This window comes from Melanostigma gelatinosum (assembly GCF_949748355.1).
Source record: "Melanostigma gelatinosum genome assembly, chromosome: 4".
NCBI lineage: Eukaryota > Metazoa > Chordata > Actinopteri > Perciformes > Zoarcidae > Melanostigma > Melanostigma gelatinosum.
Genome location: NC_136637.1, coordinates 26,205,200 through 26,228,441, shown reverse-complemented (window position 1 = coordinate 26,228,441; position 23,242 = coordinate 26,205,200). Strand labels below are relative to the sequence as shown.

Genomic DNA, 23,242 nt, shown 5'->3' with positions numbered 1-23,242 from the left:
TGAGTGTGATTTGACTTGGGTAACACTGTCAGAGACAGGCCAGGACACAGACATAAAACCATTAGAGTGCGGGGATCTATTTTCATCCCAATGCATCAACAAAAGGTTATGAAAAATAGACATCAGAGGCAGACTCCAGTAGATCTGAGATCAGCTGCAGCCATCCAGCTTATCGTAGTGCTGAGATCAGCTGGTGGTACCTTTCTTTATGGAGGAAACGGATGGTGTTCAAATGTTTTAACAGACATCTGGGTCCTTGCTTATGTATTTGTTAGTTACAGAGGCACAGAGATCTTGCAGTGAAACCCATATAAAACATTTAAGTTCACAGTCAGACATGCCCTTGGCTGACATAAAAAAAAAGGAAAAACATCGTATAGGCTGGGCAGTAGAGATGAAATCCTATTTTACTGTCAAATCAAATGTTAAAATTCATATCACACATCCCTGTTTAATTCATAGAGCATACAAAAAATATTTTATAGAAGAAAAGACCTTGACCATGCCTGCTTCAACTTCGACTCCACTACGATCTTTTCCTTGAAAGCACACACACACGCTCCCGTTGCCCAAAGGCTTAATTCTAACGAGTCCCCTCTCCCCGACTACAAGGCCTCCAATCCTGCCAGCACCGATTGGCTTCATGCTGACCAGTCCTCTCCACCCCCACGCACACAACACAGGCACATAGAGTACACACAGAATCATACAATACACTTCTCATACTCCGCCAACCTTCACAGAGTGTAGCATTGAATTATTCGGCCTTTGCAGCAGCAAGGCCGGCACACGAGTCAGCTTGCCTATAGTTGATAAACAGGTGGATAGCATGCACGCAAAAGTATGGCTGTGCATGCGTTTGCGTGCGTGAAAAAGCCCAATGTCGAGGAACGGCTCCATCACGGGGTCGGCCCTGTACTGCTGCTCGCTGAGCACTGGCACACATACCCACAATAACACATACATATGCATTTAATCCATGCGGTACACACGGAATCATACAATACACATACATGTGTACAAACATATAGGAATCCACGTGCATTCACACGGCAGACTAACAGGTATGTGTGCAGCACAGGGCACAGTGGCGAGACCTAGAGCGAGAGACAGAAATGGAGACAGAGGGAGACGGAGGCAATTGAGAGGGAGGGGATCTACTTAGAGTGTTGACATTGCAGGAGCCCACATGTGTGTGCCGGAGCATAATCTTCTCCCCGCTCTCATTGGGTTTTTAATGCGGGTGCTATTTCCATAAACCTGCCTCCTGAATCACAGTCAGCCTCTTACACTCACCCCAGGACGAGCCGTACTGAAACTCAGAGGCAACGCATGCAGCACAACACATTTCCAACCCTTGCCTCTCCAAGACAATCACTGTTGTACACAATGCTAGCGTGACAAAAAGGGAAGGGCGGCATGTTGTTCTGAGCTACAGCAAATAGACTTGCTGCAGCGACTGAGGTTATTTCTTGGATCTGCTGGATTTGAGGAGTGAGAGGACAGAGAGTTTGAGGAGAGAGAGGGGGGGGGGGGTGGGGGATTGAGGGAGGGAGATAGGTTGGGGGATAGTGTGTGAAGGATGCAGGATTTGGTCATGATGCTGAGCAGGGTGGAGTAAATCTCCTGCAAGCTTGTGTAGTGAGCTGTGAGACCCATGAGCCCACACACCAACCAACTGCTGGTGAAACTGCTAGAGCTGCCAAGATTAAATATCTCGTTTCTTTCCTCCTTTCTGACAGTAAACTGAATATCTTTGAGTTGTGGAAAAAACTGGACAATTGAGGATGCACTACTGGGCTCTAGGAACAAACAACTAATCAATGAATCCAGAAAATAGTTGACAGATGAATTGATAATGATAATAATTGTAAATTGCAGCCCTCAAAACAGCTGCTGCTCCTTAACTTGCAGTGCTTCTGTTGTATATATTTGAAGAACAAATTATGCAAGCATGTATTCACATAGACAAAGGCACTTGTATGGTTATGTAATGTAGAAAGTAGCGCATCGCCATCAGCAGCAAACAAGCACGAAACAGCAAACAAATAATATATTCGAGCCTCGCTGTAGTGGGCGGTGCGTGATCACGGCAAGATGCCATGTGCACATGTTTTTCTTCCCACCTTTATACTCTGCTATCTGTATCTACATAGGGCTGGCTGCGATGCAAAGCCAGCTTACCACACAAACACAACCATACACAGATAATGGGGCCAAGCAACACACACCTGGTAAACTGTCAGAGCTTCTCCTATTCGGTGGCCAAACTTATGTCAGGCACTCGTGTCCCCAAGGTTCCCATCACACCTCACCGCAGGAATCTATATTCCAGTCCAGTACACTTCCATTAGGCCATACTGGTAGCAGCTAATGTGTAACAGGGGGACATGGATAATAACATCCGAGAAAACAAGCACTTCTTACCGATAATAAGAGGACACTGGGTCTGTGTGTGTGTTAACTGCACTCTAAAAAAAAAAAAGTTGAGTATACTTAAAAAGGTTAAGCAACCAGCTGCAAAGGCTTTTTTGAGTATGCTCAACTAAGTTGTGTCAACTTAGGATAAGAAGTTAACTCAAAGTGCTATTTTAAGTTTCTCAAACTTGATATTTCAAGTGTTCTTTACTTAAGTACATGAGTAGACGTGAGGATCAAACTCAATATTTTAAGTTATGTTAACTTAAGTACATAAGTAGGTCTGAATAGTAATAAGTTTGAGAAACTTAAAATAGCACTTTGAGTTAACTTCTTATCCTAAGTTGACACAACTTAGTTGAGCATACTCAAAAAAGCCTTTGCAGCTGGTTGCTTAACCTTTTTAAGTATACTCAACTTTTCTTTCTATACAGCCTTCATTTTTAATTAATTGGAAATGTACACCGTTAAAGAAAAGAAAAACATCGTAAAACACAAAATGTTTAATAACAATAAGTTATTTGCTTGCAAAACAATATTGTCTTTCAATTTCAACACTTGAATAGTAGACAGCAGGGGGTCAACATCCTTATAATCTCTACTTCATGCCATTTTAAACCCAAAGACACAGACTAAAGTTCCGTCCTAATACTCAGTCAAAACAAAAAGAAATGCAAATATGTGTCTGCATGGCGCTATGTGGCAGTAACAACAATAAACTAAAATTATAATACACCTAAAGCGCAGGACCAGCAGTGGATAGTTCAGCTGTTATATACAAAGTATATACAAATAATAAACTTGTTAAACATCTAACACTTAAGGGTGTTGACCAATTTGGTCAACTCATACCATCGGCATTTGGTCAAGTTGGTGACATTTCAGTCCCTCATGAAAATCCAGTCAAGACCATAGGCGTGGTTTAGATATGGCAGGCTACTTCAGCAAACTGTTCTTTAAGGCCTGAACCCGGGTAGAGCACTGGGTACCAAGGTTCATGAACACCTTTTGAATTACTTAAAAAATGTGTACCGTAAGTCCTTCGGATAGTCCAGGTTAAGAGCCTGGATGAGCCCAAACAAAAGGGCAAATGCGGTTGGGAAGTCGCATACATCCTCCAGGACAATCCGTTCCTCAATAACCAGGGCGATGCTTATTGTTGTTGGACTTGAGCGGACCACCCCAACGCCATCTTCAACAACTGAATATTCCAAGTTCAACTCCCTTGACGCAAAATTCCTCCGGGTCTGTATTTTAAAGAAAAACAAGCATAGAGAGACTTTCATAAATATTCACCCCCTCTTTAAAATTCTCTTTTTTTTCGTTCCCATTCTGTAACAATACATTTGAAAAGTCAAAATACATTTTTGGTTGGTAAATTTTCTGCAGATTTTAAAAACAAAAATATACCACTTTCATACCATATTCACCCCCTACACATTTGTATTATAGTATTTTAATATTTAAATATTCATACTCTGAATGTCGTGTCTTGTCATTAAATAAATAAATAAATAGATAGAGCAGAATACAGGGAAACATTTGCTCACTGTACAGGCTTCCTTCGATTCAATAAGTGACAAAAACCTGAAGGAACTGGAGCAAATCTGCCATAAAACAATGGACAAAATCACTCCAAATCTGCCAGATTCTTACTCTAAAGACATGTAGCAGCAAAGGGTGCTAATGTTGTGTAGGGACTTTTTTAGTTTTATTTTCTTAAAAAGATTAGCTAACCAAAAAGGTATTTTGACTTTGAAAATGCACTGACAGAGAATGACTTTACAATTAAAAACACTCAAATATGTACATGCATCATTTTTAAGTCAGACAAATCTTCAACAGGTCTAAATACTTTCTGAATGCACTGTATACGAGGTCTCAAAACCCATGACTAATTTGGGCTTGGAATTATAAATGTTACCAGTAAATTTGAAGGAGAATTGCTGTTACAAAATGCATGTGATGCAGGCACCACACTCACATGTAACCTTGATGCTACAGTAATATTGCCAGTATTGACGATATCACATGAAATGAAATGTTAAAAACTGTAAAGTTACACTTATTAAACTATTTAGGTGGAATAACAAAGTAACAGTGAAGTAGAAATGAGGGTTTGATGAAAGTTTGCATTCGTGTTTTCTTGCTCAATGTGCAACCTAAATGACATTGACACATTAGTCTTACCAGATATTTCTTCAGAAAGCCGTCCGGCTTCGCCATCAAAGAACGGTAGACCCCATAGAGCTGTAGAGTTTCTGTGGGCAAGCACATCAGTTGTCTGAAAGATACAAAATGAAGATTAAAAATGTATATATTCATAATAATTAAAATTCAAAAAATTCAATGCAAACTATAGAAGACAAAGGCATTTGGCAAACTGCTTCCAGCATTGTCGCATGCATTTCAGGTTGGCTGTATTCACTAACTAAATTAACCTATATTTTACCACTGTATATATGGGCATCATGTTTTTGGACACAGCTTAAGGGTGAAAACACAGTAACGCTCTCTTGCTTTTCATCTCCGAAATCACCAATTTGAAATGTCAATTAAGTCAAACAATACAATACACCTGTGAACATTAACGTGTATTCATATTTATTTTGTAAGACAAACTGGAATATTAAAGGGTGATCTGATGGTAAATGCTCTGCTCCAATGTTATGGTTTGCATAGTTTCATAATTGATGTCTTGTGTCGGACTAAATAATTGTGAAAATGCCCCTCGTCTGTCCCCCAGTTTTTGGTCCCAGTTCAAATCTAATTGAGGACCCCTGCTATACCACATGCACTTCCTACTTATTGATTACCTGTTCATCAAAGGTGTCTAGAAGGATCCTCATGTCCTTTCCAATGTTCCGCGGCGTGATCTGTACAGCTTAATAAGCTGCGATGAGTGTGCATCCAATGATGACAGGAAGATCTTCTTCAGGTCCACTCGAGTAATTCTGTAGAACTCTGCACAAAACAGTTTGCATGTAAAGAAACAATGATGCAAGTTTATGTTCAATTGTACAATTGTCCAAAGGCATTAGATACATGCTGCTTTCTATTTCAGAACAACCAACAGTAGCCTGTGGATCATTGCACTCTGCAGGCAATTCTTCATCTGCTTCTGGTAGATCAGTTGGAGTTGTTGGAGATATTACAGATTATCTAAAATAATTAACACTGTAAGATTTGTACTTACCGGATTTGTTACCGGCTTACATGACTACTGAAGGACATTACTTGTAAATTCACAGTTTTTGAATAGACAACAGTCACATGCTGCTTCAAATGAGCCCTGAGATGGCCTATGCATTTTTCTGGAGCACAGAGGACCTTACAGTCACACAATTCACAACAAAATGTGACCTGCACTTTAGGTTTACCAGACTGTTTATGTACTCTTGAAAGGTGGGATTTTAACGCACCAGTTGTCTTGAAAGTTCAGGTGCAGGCTGTATACAGGCACGGGAGTGGTTAGAGTCACGCCTGGTAATGTCTGTAATGCTTTCAGAGGACATCTTGACTGGGGTGGAAAAACTTGCATCCAAATCCTATGAAGGAAAGATAAGAACATGTTAACAATGTGCATAGTTGTCAAAACTCCATGCAAACCTAACAGCTTCACATCCCCTTATTTTCAAAGTTGCTCAAAGATGGGAAATATTTATTGCCAAGGAGTAATGGTACATTTTTTACTAAAACAGAAAAGCAGTTTGCCATGATTTATTAAATGTACACTGAGAACTGAGAATGTAAAAGATGATTCCACTAACCTCTAACTATGTTTACCTTAAGTGTGTAAAGGAGCAAGTCATTAAAATGGTTTTATCATAATGACAAACAATACTATGAGTGATGGAAGGAAGGGGGTGACCACGAAAAGCAACAGAACCTTCATCCCCCCTTTTGCTGAGTATTTTTAAATGTGTATTCATGCATATTTGTTTTGTATCATCAGGGAAGGAAAAGCATAGGTCAAGGAGTCTTACGAGTAACACAAATAAATTGGGTGCACAAAAGAACGGCGTGTTGCTTTATGCCTACTTCATTACCTGGAAGGTATCGAGTGCACCTCAATGGTACACGCGCGCGAGTAACTTAAACTAGCATGCTAAAGCCCTCGTGTTTCAACGCCACCAACACTAACGAACGGCGAAGCACTTTGCAGCAACATGTCAGCTAGCTAACAGAAACCAACCAATGTAACGTTAGCATACGGCGCTATAACATTGTGCACGTGCATACAACGTAGTAGCTTTAGCTAGTACAGACGTTAACTTTAATATGTGCAAATTCACTCGACCATGCAAAACCGCAAGCCGCGGGTCATTATCGTTAAATTACACATGACATTATGAACACGTGAAAAATAGGGTGGGGTCCGTCACATTGTAAACTTCTTAATGTTAACTTTTGCATTAAAAAAAGAACATGTTCGCTGACCAGCCCGTTAGCAAACACACTCCAGAACATACACAGCCTTACCTTGTTAATTTGTGATCAAGGTAGACAGCATGCTGCAGCAACACTTGAGCTGACGTGGACCAGCGTGGACTTACTAACGTTATCTCTAACCGAAGGCACTGGTGTAGCGCAGTGACGTTTTTTTCCCTCTCTTCTTCTTCTTCTTCTGCTGCTACTGGTGCTGCTTCTTCTTCTTCTTCTCCTGAATTTGTGGCGGTTGGTTTTTTTTTTTTTTCTTGATTGAACTTTATTGAACATTGTCAACAGACATTCAGCAGATCATGAACATTCTTACACATATAAGATTTAGGTATAAAAAGTAAATGTCAATCAAATCAAATCTAAACAAATAAGGTATTTAAACATAATGGTATCTTAACAGGGGCTAAAGAAAATAATGTTTTATTTATTTTATTTTATTATTTAAAATATATAATTATAGTATATATATATATATACACACATACATACATATATGTACATGTATATATTTACTAAAATCTACCCATGCACAGTGGCCTTAGTTACCTCAGCAGATGCCCAAACCACTATGCTGAGTTTTCTCGACTTAAAAGTTTCAGTGGACTGCACTCCTTATTAGTAAAGTTGACATTTTGAGTTAGCTCAACTTTTTCCAAAGGGATTTGTTGACTCAACTTTAAAAAAGGTGTTAGTACAACAAATTTGAAGTTGGGCTTTTTAGAGTGTGCATATATCTGAGTGTACACAAACATATGGCAGTGTATAACAATCATTTAATTCTTAAAGTAACTGACAACTTAAAATGCAGTCCTTTAAGTTAGAATCTTTAACACCCAAACCCATTTTTTCAACAGTATAAATCCAATTAGTTAACATTCTGTAATTGCCTCTCTATTTAGTAGTTATTGTTTTGGAGGAGCGAACCTTTCCTGCAGAGGATTTGAAGTACATACACACACAAGTGAATCAAAGAAAACGATCCACGTATACGCACCAGACGTGACACGGAAGACGAAGGAAACGTTTGGTCGTGAGTACCACATTGGAAAACATGGTTGTAGTGTATTAAAACACAAATCCTCTCGACAGTCGAACTGGACTCTGGATTTTAAAATGTACTTTCCATTACCAACAGTAACCACAGGTGATAGAAAATCAGCCATGGGTGACATCGTACGGGTCATTACTACTTTAAAGTATTTGAAATATTTGCTCTTGCCCAGGGACGTCACAGCGCACACACACACACACACACACACACAGGGTGTGAACAAGCCTTCCAGCTGCTGAAGAGTTCCAGCTCATAAAGCGTGTGCATGTTGGTGTCCATGTGTATGCGGGTGGTCTTGTTGTTGCTCTGTGTTCAAGCAAAGGGCTCTGAATGAGTTCGGTTTTACACTTTTCAAACATGGTTCTACTCATTAGCAATGAGCAAAGTCCAGCAGGATTTTGGTGGCTATTTTAATTCAATAATTAATTCAAAACATTTAAAGTAAAAGATAAGCAGGTAACCAGACTGTTCCAAGCCGAGCAGCAATGCAGCGGTTAACGACAAAAACGCAGACGTTAATAACTCGTAACTCATCTCTGGAGGATTCGTAGGTTACATTAATTACAGCGTAGCCCCTGGCAAACTGCATATCAAGCAGGATTTTGCAAACAAACAACTGGCATATCTACTTACCATCAAGCAGTGAAGCAACAGGGGTCATATCACAAACGATTTAGGAGCATGGAGGCTCAAGAGAGAGGGACAGGAGAGACGATGGGAGGCAGTCAAATGCACAAACACATATTTTTACACACACACACACAAACACACAAAGCCCAATGCGGCATGGCATTTGCTGTAAAATGTGTCGGATGATATGTTCTTTCTTTCAATTAAATTGTTGAATACATCTCTCCCCAGCTGTTGGTTCATTAATAGGTGAGCAGGGTCTATGGGATGTTTCGGGACCCTGACAAGCTACTGTAATTGTGATTAGCTGGCGTTGTAGCTGCTTGTGTTAAGTGTGGATGCTGTAGTATAGCATGCACCCTGTTTCCTTGGTGTGTGTGTGTGTGAGTGAAGCTGAAGGAAAAGGAACAGCAGCGCAGCCTCGTCTGTGAGGCCTGGCACCCATCGACGTCTGGCTGTTACATTTCTATGACACGCTACTGTCTCAGGAAGAGCAGCGGCGCCGGAGCAAAGGGACATAGGGGAGCCGGGGGAGGATGTGGGGTGGACATCGCTGGAGATGACAGCAGGGGGGCTGAAGCGGGACTGAAGGGTACAAGGGGTTTTATTTTCGGCAAAGTTACTGAACTTGTGTGTGCATGTCAGAGATGGGTACTCGATTCTGCGCATACAGTGACTTGCGACTCGTCCTCAAAAGACTTTAGACTCAAGATTTGGAAGAGTCGTTCATCGATACATTAGTACATACTTTTCACTATCGATACAACTGAACCAGCTGCACTGTCTCCCTCTCTATTCTCTCCGACAGCCACCTGATACACACACCTGCACACACTGCTGCAGTGCCCACATTGCTGTCTTCTCGCCACTCGTCTCCTTCGCTCTGATTGAATATAATAATTTGCAGGTCTTCGTTATAACCTTCAGTGTTTCACATTAATTACCTCGACAGTCCAGGCCCTTCATTCATAATGAACTGGAAATGTTTTTGCACTTCAATCTCTGCGGGTCAGGGACGGCTGCTCGTTGTGGGGGGATCCCCTCGTGGGACCTCTCTCCGTGACAGCGCGCCAGGCCCGGCTCCAGATCGGCTTGGAGAGGCCCGGGGTGAGGGTGGACTCGCAGTTTCAACCGTGAGCTTTTACGGCACCCTGTAAAGCTCATTTACCAGGCATCGTGGGTGCGACTTTTTTGCCGTGTCATCACCATTCATATCTATACAACCACTGCGTTTATGATTAACTGCAGTCTTTGATGTTATTTGATAACTGTGAATGGATAAAAGCATTCACATTCATGTTTTAAAAGAAACATGCATGTTAATCACCGCCGCTCTGCACTGTGCTCAAATGGCAGTTACGGCTGATAACGCCGTCCAGACCGTCGTCGTGGAAGCGTAACACTCACCCTCCGGTTCTCACCAGGTTAGCGCTTTTAGCGCCGTCATCACTGCGATGTTAGCACCACTGCCTGCCAGCCGCCGGCTCAGCAGTCTTCATGCTGAGAGCTGTGTGGAGGCAATCCCTCCGCTCTGAATTTCAAATTGAGAGCCTTTTAGTGATACTGTGTACAGTAATTATGTTTACAGAACTCTATTCGGGTTCTTGTTCAACCTTTCAGATGATTTGGAGATCTCTCTAAGAACACACTAGGGGGTGCCTTTGTCACTCAGAGCACCGGAGCGCACTCTGGCACAAACTGGACAGTTTGTAAATTTTAAGCGCTGTTGGAACGTACCCTCCGGTCATTCAGAGAACCACACTCTCAGAGCAGCAGAACGTACTCTGGGCAAAGCACCAAGGGCAATGAATGTGTGAAAGTTACTTGTTTGGCATAATATTTAATAAAACCTTTAGCTAAGCTAACTGGCTTTCTGCTAACGTTAGCTGTCGTCAATGTTTTAAAACGTATTTTCTAGTGCTGGGCAACGATTAAAATATTTAATCGCGATTAATCGCATTGTTATGGCAAAGTTGAAGAATGAATTCAAAAGTAGTGTATTGCGCACTTTTATTTTAAAAGTACTGCTAGATGAACAAAAGGGCAATAACATTTCGTTCACGAGATGCAGGTAGCATGTTTTATACTTAATGTGAATATAATCCATACTTTGTTGGCATCTTATTCTGAAAACCGGATGTTCGTCTGAAGAAACCGGATGTTGTCTCACGTTAATGTTTCCGCTAACTTTCAAAGCCCTTCGCTCGCTCCCGATCTGCCGTTTAAATGCGTTTACCGTGAATTTCAGCATAGAGGTGCACTAACATGTAAGTGTCTGCTGAGTGGACCACGGAGATCTGAGTGTCTGCTGACTTTACCGCAACTGACTATAGGATGTTTGCTGGCTTTTATCCCACTGTTCTTGTCATCATCTTGTTGTTATGTATATGTATTGTCTCTTGTCTTTCAATGAAAACAATTATAATCAATTTTCAAAATGCGTTAACGCACGATAAAATAATTGTCGGCGTTAATTAATGAATGCGTTCACGCGAAATTAACGCGCTAACTTGCCCAGCACTAGTATTTTCATGTGCATGTTGTTACAGTCTGATGTCATCCTCACTGGAAACAACAGGCTCTTGCACAAGAGACATCGATAGGAAAGTTTTTCTTTCATCCATTTTATCGTACCTATGTGTTAATTCATACAGAAATAAAGGCTCCGTTTCTTCGAACAACAGCACTCAGTCATTTAGGTGTTAAGCATCAGATTGGATTTACGAAACGCACCCGAAGAAAAGGAGTGTGCAGGCAAGGGCATCGGACTTGTTAGCGTTTATGTCTGTGCACTCATGCCCCTCAGTTATACATTCGCCCACATCAACCATTTAATCCCAGAGGTCGGTCAACCCTTACGGTCTCCCTGCCAATCTGGCAGGCGGGGATGTTATTAATGACGATGAGACGTGACAGAGAAGCGTACTAGAAAGCCAGACAATGGACAAAAACAGTGAAATAATCAGAGATTCCTCCTTCTTTAACATATTGCTGAACACTCTTATGAACTCTCATGAACACATCCTCTGGCATGATGTGAAATAACTTCCCCCCCCCCCCTTTCTCTGTCTTCCGTGTTATTATTCAAATGCAGAGGAAAAAGAAGGAAAATAGCGCCCTGCAGTCTCGCGCTCAGCTAATTTGCAGGATAAACGAAACAACTTGTTTTTCATGAAAGCCACCAGAAAAATGTTCAAAGTTTGTGGTAGTTGCATTTGCATGTTTAACAGAAACATCTGCCTTTTGGCTGGGTTTCTCATGCTCTGCGCCTCCTATCCGAGGGTTGGGGGTAAGGAGAGGGGATCTTTACTTATGTTCCTCCCCGGTGCAGGCTTGATCTGGCCATGTTAAGCCGCGCTGCCTCTGTGGGGAGCCACCTCTGCATTATTTCCACACTTGTGAGGATCTGACAGATGCAGCTATGCACAGGTGTACATACTCACCCGGAAAAGCATTTACACTCAATAACACAAATTCAGTGTGTCCCCTGTATTCATTATGCATTAAAAATTCTGAGCGCCGCTGCTAAAATTTCACACGTACATTACGATCTTCTGCTCTCGTGTTTCGCCGAGTGCAGGGCTTAGGCTCCACACACACACACACACAGATATTGATGTCGGGTGTAACTAGTGCTGTGCGGTTGATTCTAATTCATGCCAATGCCGATGCTTTAAGCACAAATTAAAAGGCTATAGGGTGATTTTCGATTTATCTCTATACCGGTTAATCTAAGCTGTGACGGTTTTCTGTTGACAGCACTTTTCCATTCATTCTATGCTATTGCTTCATACGTGTGAGTCTGAGTGGGTCTAATCAATGCTGGCAATATCGCCTGGAGAACGGACACATGGAAAAGTTGAAACCGGGCCTTCAAAAGGCTGAGCTATCGATTGAATGCCTTCCAACGTGTTTTTCATCTCTGGGACTGTACGAGGAGCACGCCGGCTGGTGTGCGGCCGGGTGCAGATGGCATGGCTGACCACCATAGAGCGAGACGGGCGAGAGTAAGAAGAGGAGGAGAGAGACAGACACTTACCCCTGGCAGTGTTTTCTGTTCATGGAGGGCGTTCTGGGCTTTGATGGCCGACTCTCGGGCGCAGTAGGTGAGGAATGCGCAACCTGCAACAGAGCCACACCACATAGCAACGTTCTTAGGATTACACTAAACAAGAACAAAATCTGAATCAAACAAACAAAAACAACGTAGAAAATATATTTAAAATATTACAAAAAAGACGCAGCACTTTCAAAGAAATATCAACTAAGAATATTAGGACAGTGATACAATTACAAAGCATTTCAAATAGAATGTTTGAGCTGTTTCAATATTAAAGATTGCAATTTTCCAGATTTCCAATTGTTTTTGACACTGATGTGCAGATTTAGATTTTCTTTCTAAGAACGATAACTTACAAGGCTAGAGTGTAACTTTTTTCACCAACAATCCCAGAAAAACAATATGTAAATCATCCAACCAAACCAACCAAAAATTCTGAATGTTTTCATTTGACTTTGTTAAAGTTCTTGGCTTTAGTAGTTTTATTTAAATATTGTAAGCTACCTCCGTCAATGTTAGCTGTTTAGCACTGTGCTGTCGACAGACGAGCTGGTAACTGCAATTATTCTGTGCAGCATTTATGGGAATGAACTACAATGTAACAAGTGATTAAGTTATTTGTTACAAATGTTTTTACGGTTGTTTCTCCACGGCTTATTTTTCCACGACTTGGCAGTTGTGACAGATTGCAAGCTTTATGTCTTCTTCAGTCGCGCTCAAGAACTTCCACACCGAGACGTGTGTGGCTGTGACATTACAGTCGGTGCCGCTTTACAGCCATCATGCGGCGGCAGAACACATTTTTAAATACAATGGGCAAAATGTGAAAATATGAGACTGACCGGCCGGCCCCTGATCAAAGTCAACCAGGTGAAAACTGGCATCTCGAAATATCATGATTTCTTATGTGCAGTAATTGAACGTACAGGGTCTTCTGAGTGAGTGAAAACAATGAAAATGGGCACGAAATCAGGCTACATATGGCAAGGGGAGAGGAGAAAAAAACAAAACCACAATAAAAAAGGTATGAGATGAGCTGAGAATTCTGTGGATGAATTGCCAGGCCTGTCCAGCCTCCCCATCCCTAGTGCCATGTCCTGTCAAAAGCTCCTGGCCAGCGTCCCCACCCTGAACAGTTGTGACAGCAGCGGAGACAAAAGAAACTGCAGGAGAGTATTGGGGAGGGGGAAGCAGAGAAGAAGAGATGAGATCAGCGTAGGGATGGAGGAAGGAGGGAGATAGTGCCAGAGAAGAAGAGAGGACAGGAGGGGGTGTTAAAACTCTCCAGGGCGAGTGCTGCCATGCGTGCACACACACCACATCTGTCAAAATCACTGAATACATAAAGAAGAGAAGAAAAGAGCAGAAGAGAAAAGAGGAGGAGAGAAAAGGCAGGGAGGACGAGAGGTGGAGAGAAACCAGATGGAGTATTGAGGCAATCATTTTCCCCCTGACTCTCTGAATAAATAGATTTGCTTGTGTTCTATTAATGAGGTTCATACGAGTTACCATGCATCATATTTCCGCCGCTCTGAAGATGGTTTATTAGCAGCCACTGCATTTTGGATCAGCCAAATGTATTCATTTCAACAGCCAAATGTATTCAGTGGGTGGTTATGTATTAAGAGTCTTTACACAGACAATATTCAAATTCGTTTTCCTTGTTGCGTACGAGATCACTTTAACCACTCTAAACATTCACCATCCATTCTTGTCGTGTGCTCGTTCATGTGCATCTTTTAATGACATTTCAGTGACCCTTGCATCAAAAAGGAGGGCTAAAATGTCATGTCAGTCACTGATCCATTTATTGACCCATAACCTGTTTTGCATTGATGCTTTAAGCCTAAGGTGTCGCCAAATGCGTTCATGTAGCTGCAAACCTCCCCTTGTACATACAGAAAGGATAAGACCATTCCATGAAGCTCCGCCTTCTGTTTGGGACAGTCAGTCGGCACCCTGCCATGCCTTTCAGTATGAGAAAGACAGCTAGTGATGGAGTCTGTCCAGGGTTGTGACCTTTGAGGTGGCTGACTGTAGCGTTGGTGTCGCGGTGCAGCCCTCCTCATAGCCTCCCTTGTCCCAGCAACCCTAACCTAATGATTTCCGATGGCCACCAGCCAAATCATTCAATCACTCACGCTGCTGTCTCATTCCCTCTCTCTCTTCAGCTTGTAAAAGAAAAATAGAAAATTCCAAGACTGCGGTTTTGGGTTTGTTTGTTTCTCAAATGGCTGAGGGTAATAGGAGGGAATGGCTCCATTTTGGTGCTTGTTTTCTCTCTTTTTCACTCTCTCTGGGCTTGTTGTTGTTGGTTTACTTGACAAACGCTGGCCCCATCTCTGAATAAGCAACAAGTATTTTGCATCACAATCACAAACACAATTCATTTGTGTAATGCATCGGGCACTGAGAATAAATTAACAACAACCACAACACTGGCAAACAAAAGGGAAACATGAACTCCATTTAAATGTGATTCTGTGCTCTTTAATGTATGGCTTAATAAGAATTTGCAGGCCACAGGCGAAAAAAGCTTTAACAACTCCATAATTGGAATCCAAACACGTACAAATTGCCAGTGCTGCATTGCATACCAAGTGCTAAAGTGTGAGGGGGGGGGGGGGGGGGGGGGGGGGGGGCGCATGATGAAATAGTTTGAAACACAACAAAAAGCCGGTGTAATCGGAGCCTGCTGACACAGCAATGGGGTAAGCCATTGTGAGGCGATGATCCTCTGCATCATCTGATAGAAACCTAAAACAGCCTTATCTCACACATTGATTTCAGCTCCAAAGAGGAGAAATCCCTTCACTCCTCTCTGCTCCCTTTCCCTCCTCTCTCTCCTCCGTTCCCGACTTCTTCCTCTTCGTCAATGCCAACTCCACTCCTCTCGTCTCTTATTTCTTGATGATATATTTTTAAGTGTGTGCGGTGTGTGTGTGCGTGTACTGGGGGGAAAAAGAGGGCTGAGTCTCTCCAGCTCCACTGTGTTGAATTGGCATGTAATTAACGAGTCTTACATGGGGGAGAGAGAGAGAGTGAGTGAGTGGGCGAGAGAGAGAACGTTAGAGAGAGTGAGTAGTGGAGGACACTGTATAGCTTTGGTGACAGCAGCCATTTACATTCACCGTGGCTCAGGCTCTCCATTACCAAAACCCTGTGTGTGTTTGCTGCACAGTAGGATACTGTATTGTACTAATTGTTTTGTCACATTTGGAGGCCCTATTGATAAAACCCATGGATACTCGCACAGACATCTGATCCTCTTACCGTGTGTAAGCACTTCTTTCAGGCACACGTATTCAATTAACAAACCGACTGTGTCTCAATTCTATATTACACACTAACAGTATATATTCTATTAGTTACAACAAATGGATCAGCAACCGGTATGGGCAGCAAAAAAAACATAATGGGGGGATCTCTAAAATTTATATTTTGCTTCCTTTTTTCTGCCAATTTGTATTTCGTATAAAAGAGATACCGTTTTTCCAACGGTTAAATTCTTTATTTTCTGAGGTGTTTCTCGAGTGATATTCTACTCCAGCTAAAGTCTCTTTTTCTGCAGCTGTGAGCAGCTCCTCAAGTTTTTTCATCATGCAGTACACAATCAAAACCTGCTTAATATCACATTATATTCAGCTCTCTACCCAGCTGTCACATGAGCAGATGCACATAAACACTGGACTTTCACACACAAACGTACAACGTACGTGCAACCACGAGGTTTCACTGTGCTCGCCCTCTTTTTCACACATACACAAAGACCCAAACGCTTATGAAACACAAGCCTCAATCACCTCTGTTTAAGAAACCTATTCGGCAAACAGAATATTAATATTGGACAACTCTGCAAAAATTGTACAAAATCTATCATCGCCCAATATTGTTAAGGCATGGTCACAGCTATGAAAATGAAATGCAGCTCTTACAGTAAAATCACTATCACAGTTACAGTAAAATATAGCCAACATTAACATCAACACTCTTACTTTTCCCTGAGAAGCAATATCTTCGTGCTGGTAATGAGGAAGGAGCGTAGGGCTTTTTTGGTCACACATCAGTTTTCATGTACAAAATTCCATATCAGGCGCATAAGCAATGTTCCCGATGAAAAACAGTTTCACACTATTGATATTTTTCCTCCGAACGTAAACACATTCCAGTTCCTCATTAAATCCAACTATAATCCAGTGTACAACTGTTGGGGTGCACCGTCCTATCACCGCGGTAAGAAAATCCCCTTAACTAGTTGGGCTCACTACCGATCAAACTAACAAACCCGCCTTGCATGATGCAAAGCCAGAACTTACTGTCATTTAAAAATTGCCTTGCAGGACAAATATGAATACAAGCACAAAATCAATTCTCCATAAAAAAAAATACATACATCAATCAACACAAAAACTTATTATAATTAACCTTCACAATAAACACTACAATCTACTACACGTACATAGAAGTTGTCCCAAATTGATACTAAAGAATGGAAGATATAAAACAGAGTTCAACTTTTATCCTTCTCCTTGTAAATAAGAATGATGAAACTAGTGCAGACATGACTAGCAAAACGTCCATGTTACCCGAGTAATTGTACACACGCGCACACACACACACACACACACACACACACACACACACACACACACACACACACACACAGCTTCCATTAACTCCTTAGGGGTAAGCTAACGCTAACTGCACTGCTCCCTTGACAAACACTAGCTTACGTCCCCTTTTAGCATTGTTTGCTAATGGCGTACAGTTTATTTATTTATTGTTGTGACTCACCAACTTCGGCGAGCTTTCACGGGACGTATTTTGTTGAACGGATCCTCCTTAGCACACAACTATGAACTAGCTACACCGTAGCATCGTACTTTACATATCCGCAGTTTTATCAACATTTCCGTCAGCTTTTTTATCGTTTGTCGTCGTCTCTCCACCACCCCTGAGCTCTCTCGCACTCGCGAGCCTTGCACACAGGTGTCATCTGATTGGCAAATTCTCGAATTCAAAGTAGCTTTATTGGCAACAATGTTGCGTTCGAACGTGTTCTTCCTTCTTGCCAAAGATAAGTTACAGATTGTTGACATTGCGTTTCACCCTCGAAAACAAAATATATACTTACAGATAATGAAATTCAATAGATTTTTTTCAATAGATCATTTAAGAAAATAAAATTGTTTTTTCTCTCTTGCCAATAAGAATGGCAAAAAGGCGGTTTTTGACCAGTGAAATGCTTTAAAAATGTAATATAAGTATGTAATGTATGTAAATAATTCATAAATTAAAAAAAAGTCTTCATCAAGAATAATAAATGATGATGCAGACCATCTTATAAGAAGTATGCCTCATTTCCTTCATCAGTAATTGCCTTCTGTAAAAAATCCAAGTGCTCGCTCTCAAAGACGGATAAATCTGAAAGTAATTTATTAATCACGGCAAAGCCCTTTGCACCATTAGCGGTTTTCGTTCATTATCCATATTCATATCAAACTTTACTCTGCGAGTGGTTGTTCTTTTAACAGTGCATTTTTTTCTGGGTCTTGAATGTTTCTTTGGCATTTCACAAAAAACTAACTCATCAGTTGATGATATTTATATAGACTAAGTAGGACCATGGAGAGATTCATTTGTGCCTGCCATATAGCGACTGACAGCTACGGGCTGTGACGTCAACTGCAGGAGCTCATTAAACTTCTACATTGGCATAAATCATGTATTGCAGAACCGTCAAACATGAATGCAATTCCAAAGAGACAGGGTTAGTTTAAACCACAACATCTCTCTTTTCCCTCCACCTCTTTGCTCCCTTTTCTCCATGTCCTCGCCCCAGAGGACCCAAACTGCCCCAGTGTTATGAAAAAAGTGTAAACTCGCTCTCAATGTGGCATTTCCTTGGCCATAAAGTGTGCAGGTAGCAGAAACCAAGCCAGCCTTGGCACTAGTCTCGCCTGCTCCCTCACACATCATTTGCACTCTTTGGAAAATGCTGTCACTGTGGGTAGATTACTTGCTTACTTCATTTACTGCCATGTGGGGCTCCGGGGGACCTGATAGCCTTTCGGAGGGCTCGGATGCTGAAACACACATCATCAGCACTGATACAATGTGATTATGACCTGAATCATTGCCAGCCAGGGAGGCAGGAGGCTCAGTGGCGCAGATTGACCGTGAGGAGGGGGTAATCAGTCCAGTCTTGGAGAAGCTTTTAACTCATATAATCACTCCCTCACCTTTGAAAAAAAGATCCCCAATCTGTTCACACACTCAAACAATCATGGCAATGTGCAGGGAGAAGGACTACGAATTGAAGGAGGACAGACTGAGGGGTATGGAAAAGACGAGCTGGAGCATGGAGTTGGCAGGGACTTTCCAAAATGATCTCACTCAATGTTCTGACAACAATATTTTCTCTGCCCAGGCCTAATGGGCTTGTAATGAGCACTGTAATATAAGCAGTATAGCGTAACCTGTAAACTTTAATTAAGTCAGATGGACACCTTAAAGGGAGCCAGCGCCTGTGCTCAGTCACCATCTCATGATCCTGAAGCTGACTACACTCTTCCATCACTCCTTCATCAATCACTCCATCCCTTCATCTCTGCTACATCCAGCTCCAAATCCTCCTCCATTTCTCCTTTCACTACCCCTCCTGTCATTCCCTCACCTTGAGCAATGTCCGGGGGAGGATGAACGTCGCCTGGCGCTGAGGAGCATCGATGTCCATCATGAGGGGCAAGAAATAGTCCCCGGACCCTCCCTCGTATCCTCTTTGACCCCTGAGTAGACCTCAGCCATTGATTTGTTGCTACTCGCTCACATAGACTGCACTGGCCCCCGAGCAGCAGTCAAACGGATCCATAGGCAGCGCGTCCCAAAGGACTGCCTGTGTGCTGGTGCGAAAGTGTCCATTTACAGAGTGATGCGGTGCGGCGTGCATTGCCTAATGAGTGTGACGAATGCAATAAAATTCTTCCTGAGAGGCCCTGTGTATTGTTTCAGGATCATTGCTGGGGCAAAGAAGCCATCGTAACAATGGAGAGAGATAGACTTTTGCACTCACAATCTATTGTGCGGCTCTCTGAGGTTAATTCTCTCAGGGCACAAGTGGCTCCTCATATATAATCCAAATGTAGAGTATTTCTCTCACAAGCTGACACGGCGCGTGGGCGTTGTTGCATTAGGAAGGCCGACAACAGTAATACAGTTCCAACTAGCTCCTGACAAAGTTCCTGAGGTCATGCCTCTTGGCGGTGGGTGCAGTTTCCAGAGGTGACATGATAGATTGCAACTGGCCGCCCATTCCCAAGTTGACCAGAACTCTTTCAATATGTGGTTCTGTATAACAGTTAAGAAACGGCGTTTGGCATCCTCCACCGTACCGTAGTCTTTAAAGTTAGCCTCGGCTTGTGTGGACTGACTGTGCACTTCATCCCTATTCTGCTATTAAAGCCGGGGCCCGATCTATAAATACATCTAGTGGCCTGCATCCCTGATGAGCAAGCTAATTGACACCGTTAATGGATGGAGTTTCACAGAGCTGTAAATAATGTGTAGGTTCACACTTACTGCCTCCTGCCGTGTTACTTCTGGGAGGGCAACAGGAGTTTACCTGCCAAGTCCCGTCTCAGCTGCCCGTCGTCCCAGCCTCCCTCCCCAAGCCAAGTCTGCTCCGACCAGGGGATTTATACAGAAATCAATATGAGGTTCCCCCCACCACCAGTCAAAGAAAGAACACTGCATTTCCTCTTTTTCATGTACTGTAACAACCTCTTGGAAAAACAAACAAGACCAGGCAAAAGGAAATAATAAAATCACTTTCACTTGGCTCACGCCCATTGCCTGCCGCTCTAGATAGTACAACACAGCGCACTATGCTTCATTTGTTGGACCCGATTGACGTATTTGATGCAATAGAGTGCGGCAGAAATGACTTTGACATTTTTGCACTTCGGAGTTTTGAGTTAGATCCCTGAAATGAGGCCTTCGGTTAACACAAGCTTTAACGTTTTGCTCTACGATATCAAATATATGCAATTTTTACAACTATATCAAATATATGCAGTTTTTACTTCTGCTGATTGCATTCACACGTCAAACATCATAAAACTGGTGTTCATTTGTGACGATTATGGTGCTGAGCAAAACATATAAGTATCATAAACTTGTGTTTGCCACAGAGATTATTTTTTGCAATAATCCCAAAATGCGATGGAAAACTCCCATCGGCTTTTTGTGGAGGGAACCAGTGGGGTGTTAACTTCCGGGGGTTTGGCCGACAAAAATACGTCCTCCCTGCAGCGCTCTCCTAACGATGCTTGTCCTCTTTTGAAAGGTGAAAGGCAGATAAACCTTTGAGGCGGATCAATTGATCATAGCGAAGCCACAATCACAGCTGACTGGCAGCTGCGAACTGACTGCAGACTAAGAGACGGATCAGGTTTTCAGTCACTTTGATTTTACAAATTGAAAGATACCTTTAAAGGCAGCGCTTCAAAGGCCCAGAGGTGCTCGGATGGAGTGATTGAAAGAGGAATGAGTAAGAAAGACGTGAGGAGGAAAAAAACACACAACCCGGCTATACCACACACACACACACACACACACACACACAGATTATTCTGCTGCTAAACACAGACCACCTTGAAATGAAACATTACTTGCTCACGTCTTTATACGCAAAATGATAATGAGTCCCCTGCTTCTTATAGCTGTTCTTTCTATTCAATGAATGTACCGAATGGAGAACAGCATGAAAATAAGACTTTGTGTACTTGTCTCAGCTTTCTCTTTCTTTCTTTCTTTCTGCCTTTGTCTCAAGACACGAATTGACATTAATGGTCTGACTACTAAGCAGGCATCAGGGTGTTAATTGCATTGACGTATATTTCCTAGTAACCAAATTCAGCCCGAAGGGTTCCATAAATCTATCTTCTTTCTATCCATTCATCCATCCATCCATTCATCCATCCATCCATTCATCTGTCTATAGCTCAGAAGAATGGCAAAGAAAGAGCTCTGAAGTGAACCCAAAGAGCAGATGAAACAGATATGAGAGCCCATCAGCCATTAATTAATTTGAGTCGTCTTTTTTAATTAAGCCAGATCCACCGTTGAATGGGGAACCACAGAACGGGTGCCATGTTGGAACTCGTATAAAGTCCGCACACACTGCTTATTCAACCAAATTGTAACATTTGATGATCAAAAAAGAAACGCAAATTCCATCTTTCATCTGTGTTTTCTGCACCGTTTGGCACACAAGTTGCTTGTATCGCACACACGCAAAAAATAAATAAAGAAAAGTGGATGCGATACATCGCCGGTACAAAGCCCCGGACCAGTTTGTGTCTCTGGCGATAAAGCACAGAGACTGTTAGCTACAGCGGGGAAAGATAGATGGAAGGAGTGAGGGGAGAGATGGCTGCCGTGATGGAAGGGACGGGGGCGTGAGGAGAGGAAGGACGGGGGGGGGGGACGCTGGAAATGATGGGGACATGCAGTCGCCCACAGATGCTCCCTATGTCGCTCCCTCATTCTCTCCCTCCTTTTGAGCACAGTGTGGGAGAGCGGCCTTTTGGGGGAGGCTGGCAGGCAATCAGTGATGTCATGCCAGCAGTGCAGTGATGGCAGCTTAACCTATTTTCGGAAATACCACAGAATTTCTATTTATAACCGTGCTGAGCAGCATGTATCTTCACACATCCCTCACGGACCTGAGCATTCATCGACACTTTACAACCTCAAATGGGTCTTCATCACAAATTGGGGAATTGCTTAATATCTGTAGGAAAAAGCTCTTGATGCTGATCATGCTGTTTATCATAATTACTCGTTTGGGAGGTATTTCCTATGTTGTCAACTTTAGCATCATTTAGTTTGTTGTTACAGCTGATATGAGCATTTCTATTGTTGCTTACATTGGTAATGTAGGAATAATAACAGCCATTAAATAGTAAATAGCCTCTAAGACGCGGTAGAAGTCATAGTTTTTGCAGTTGCAGCAGCGATAGTAATATTGGAATAAGTATTACATTTGTTACTAGAGGGCTTTTCCCAAAATGTTAATTTTTATAAATCTGCCACACTTGGCCTCTGCACCTCCTCCATCCCTCTCGCCCTCCGGTGTCCAAGCGGCTCTCTCAATCAGACAGAGGGATCCTCCGTGTCCCGAGCCGAGCCATCACTCTACTCTCCCGCAGCCTTGGGATAAAAGCAGCTATTTGCTTCTGCATCTCTGACAAACACTTCATCTTCCCCCGCCCTCCACTTATCCATCTGTCTATTCATCCATTGTTCTGCGCCCATGTGTCTGGCTGTCATTTGCCTTGTGGGGCCTGCTGCATACATGGGCCGTCCTTCCCTGTCCAATTCGGTCGAGTGACGGCGCTAAGTCACATCCACGTGTACGACATTCATGCATTGTATATTCACACCAGCAACAAGGGCTCAACCATTTGGCAATTGGAGAGATGTGACAGCTTGACTAATCTGTGATTGTTTTTTTTGGCCAAAACATGGGGGTTAGCGAGCCCTCCAAGGGCACAGTATAAAGGCAAGACAAATAACTTATTATTTTCCGGGCTTGTACAAGGCTTTATCGCATGAGTTCTCCTGAACCATTCCAAAAT

The 23,242-nt window shown here is 42.5% G+C and overlaps 1 protein-coding gene and 1 long non-coding RNA gene across 2 annotated transcripts in view; both read right to left on the bottom strand.

Moving 5' to 3' along the window:
- Nucleotides 1-23,242, bottom strand: part of celf5a (cugbp, Elav-like family member 5a) — a gene marked incomplete at both ends in the record, with an annotated part of 186,367 nt that overhangs the window by 157,320 nt on the left and 5,805 nt on the right. Inside the window, one exon of the mRNA XM_079267346.1 lies at nt 12,582-12,664. Within this exon, the coding sequence (XP_079123472.1) occupies nt 12,582-12,664 (83 nt within the window). The remainder of the gene's footprint in view (nt 1-12,581; nt 12,665-23,242) is intronic.
- Nucleotides 2,915-7,039, bottom strand: LOC306776829. Its single transcript, XR_013771931.1, has 5 exons — nt 6,901-7,039; nt 5,841-5,966; nt 5,235-5,382; nt 4,609-4,702; nt 2,915-3,665 (listed from the first exon to the last, which is right to left on the bottom strand). It is a non-coding gene; the product is annotated as an uncharacterized lncRNA (long non-coding RNA).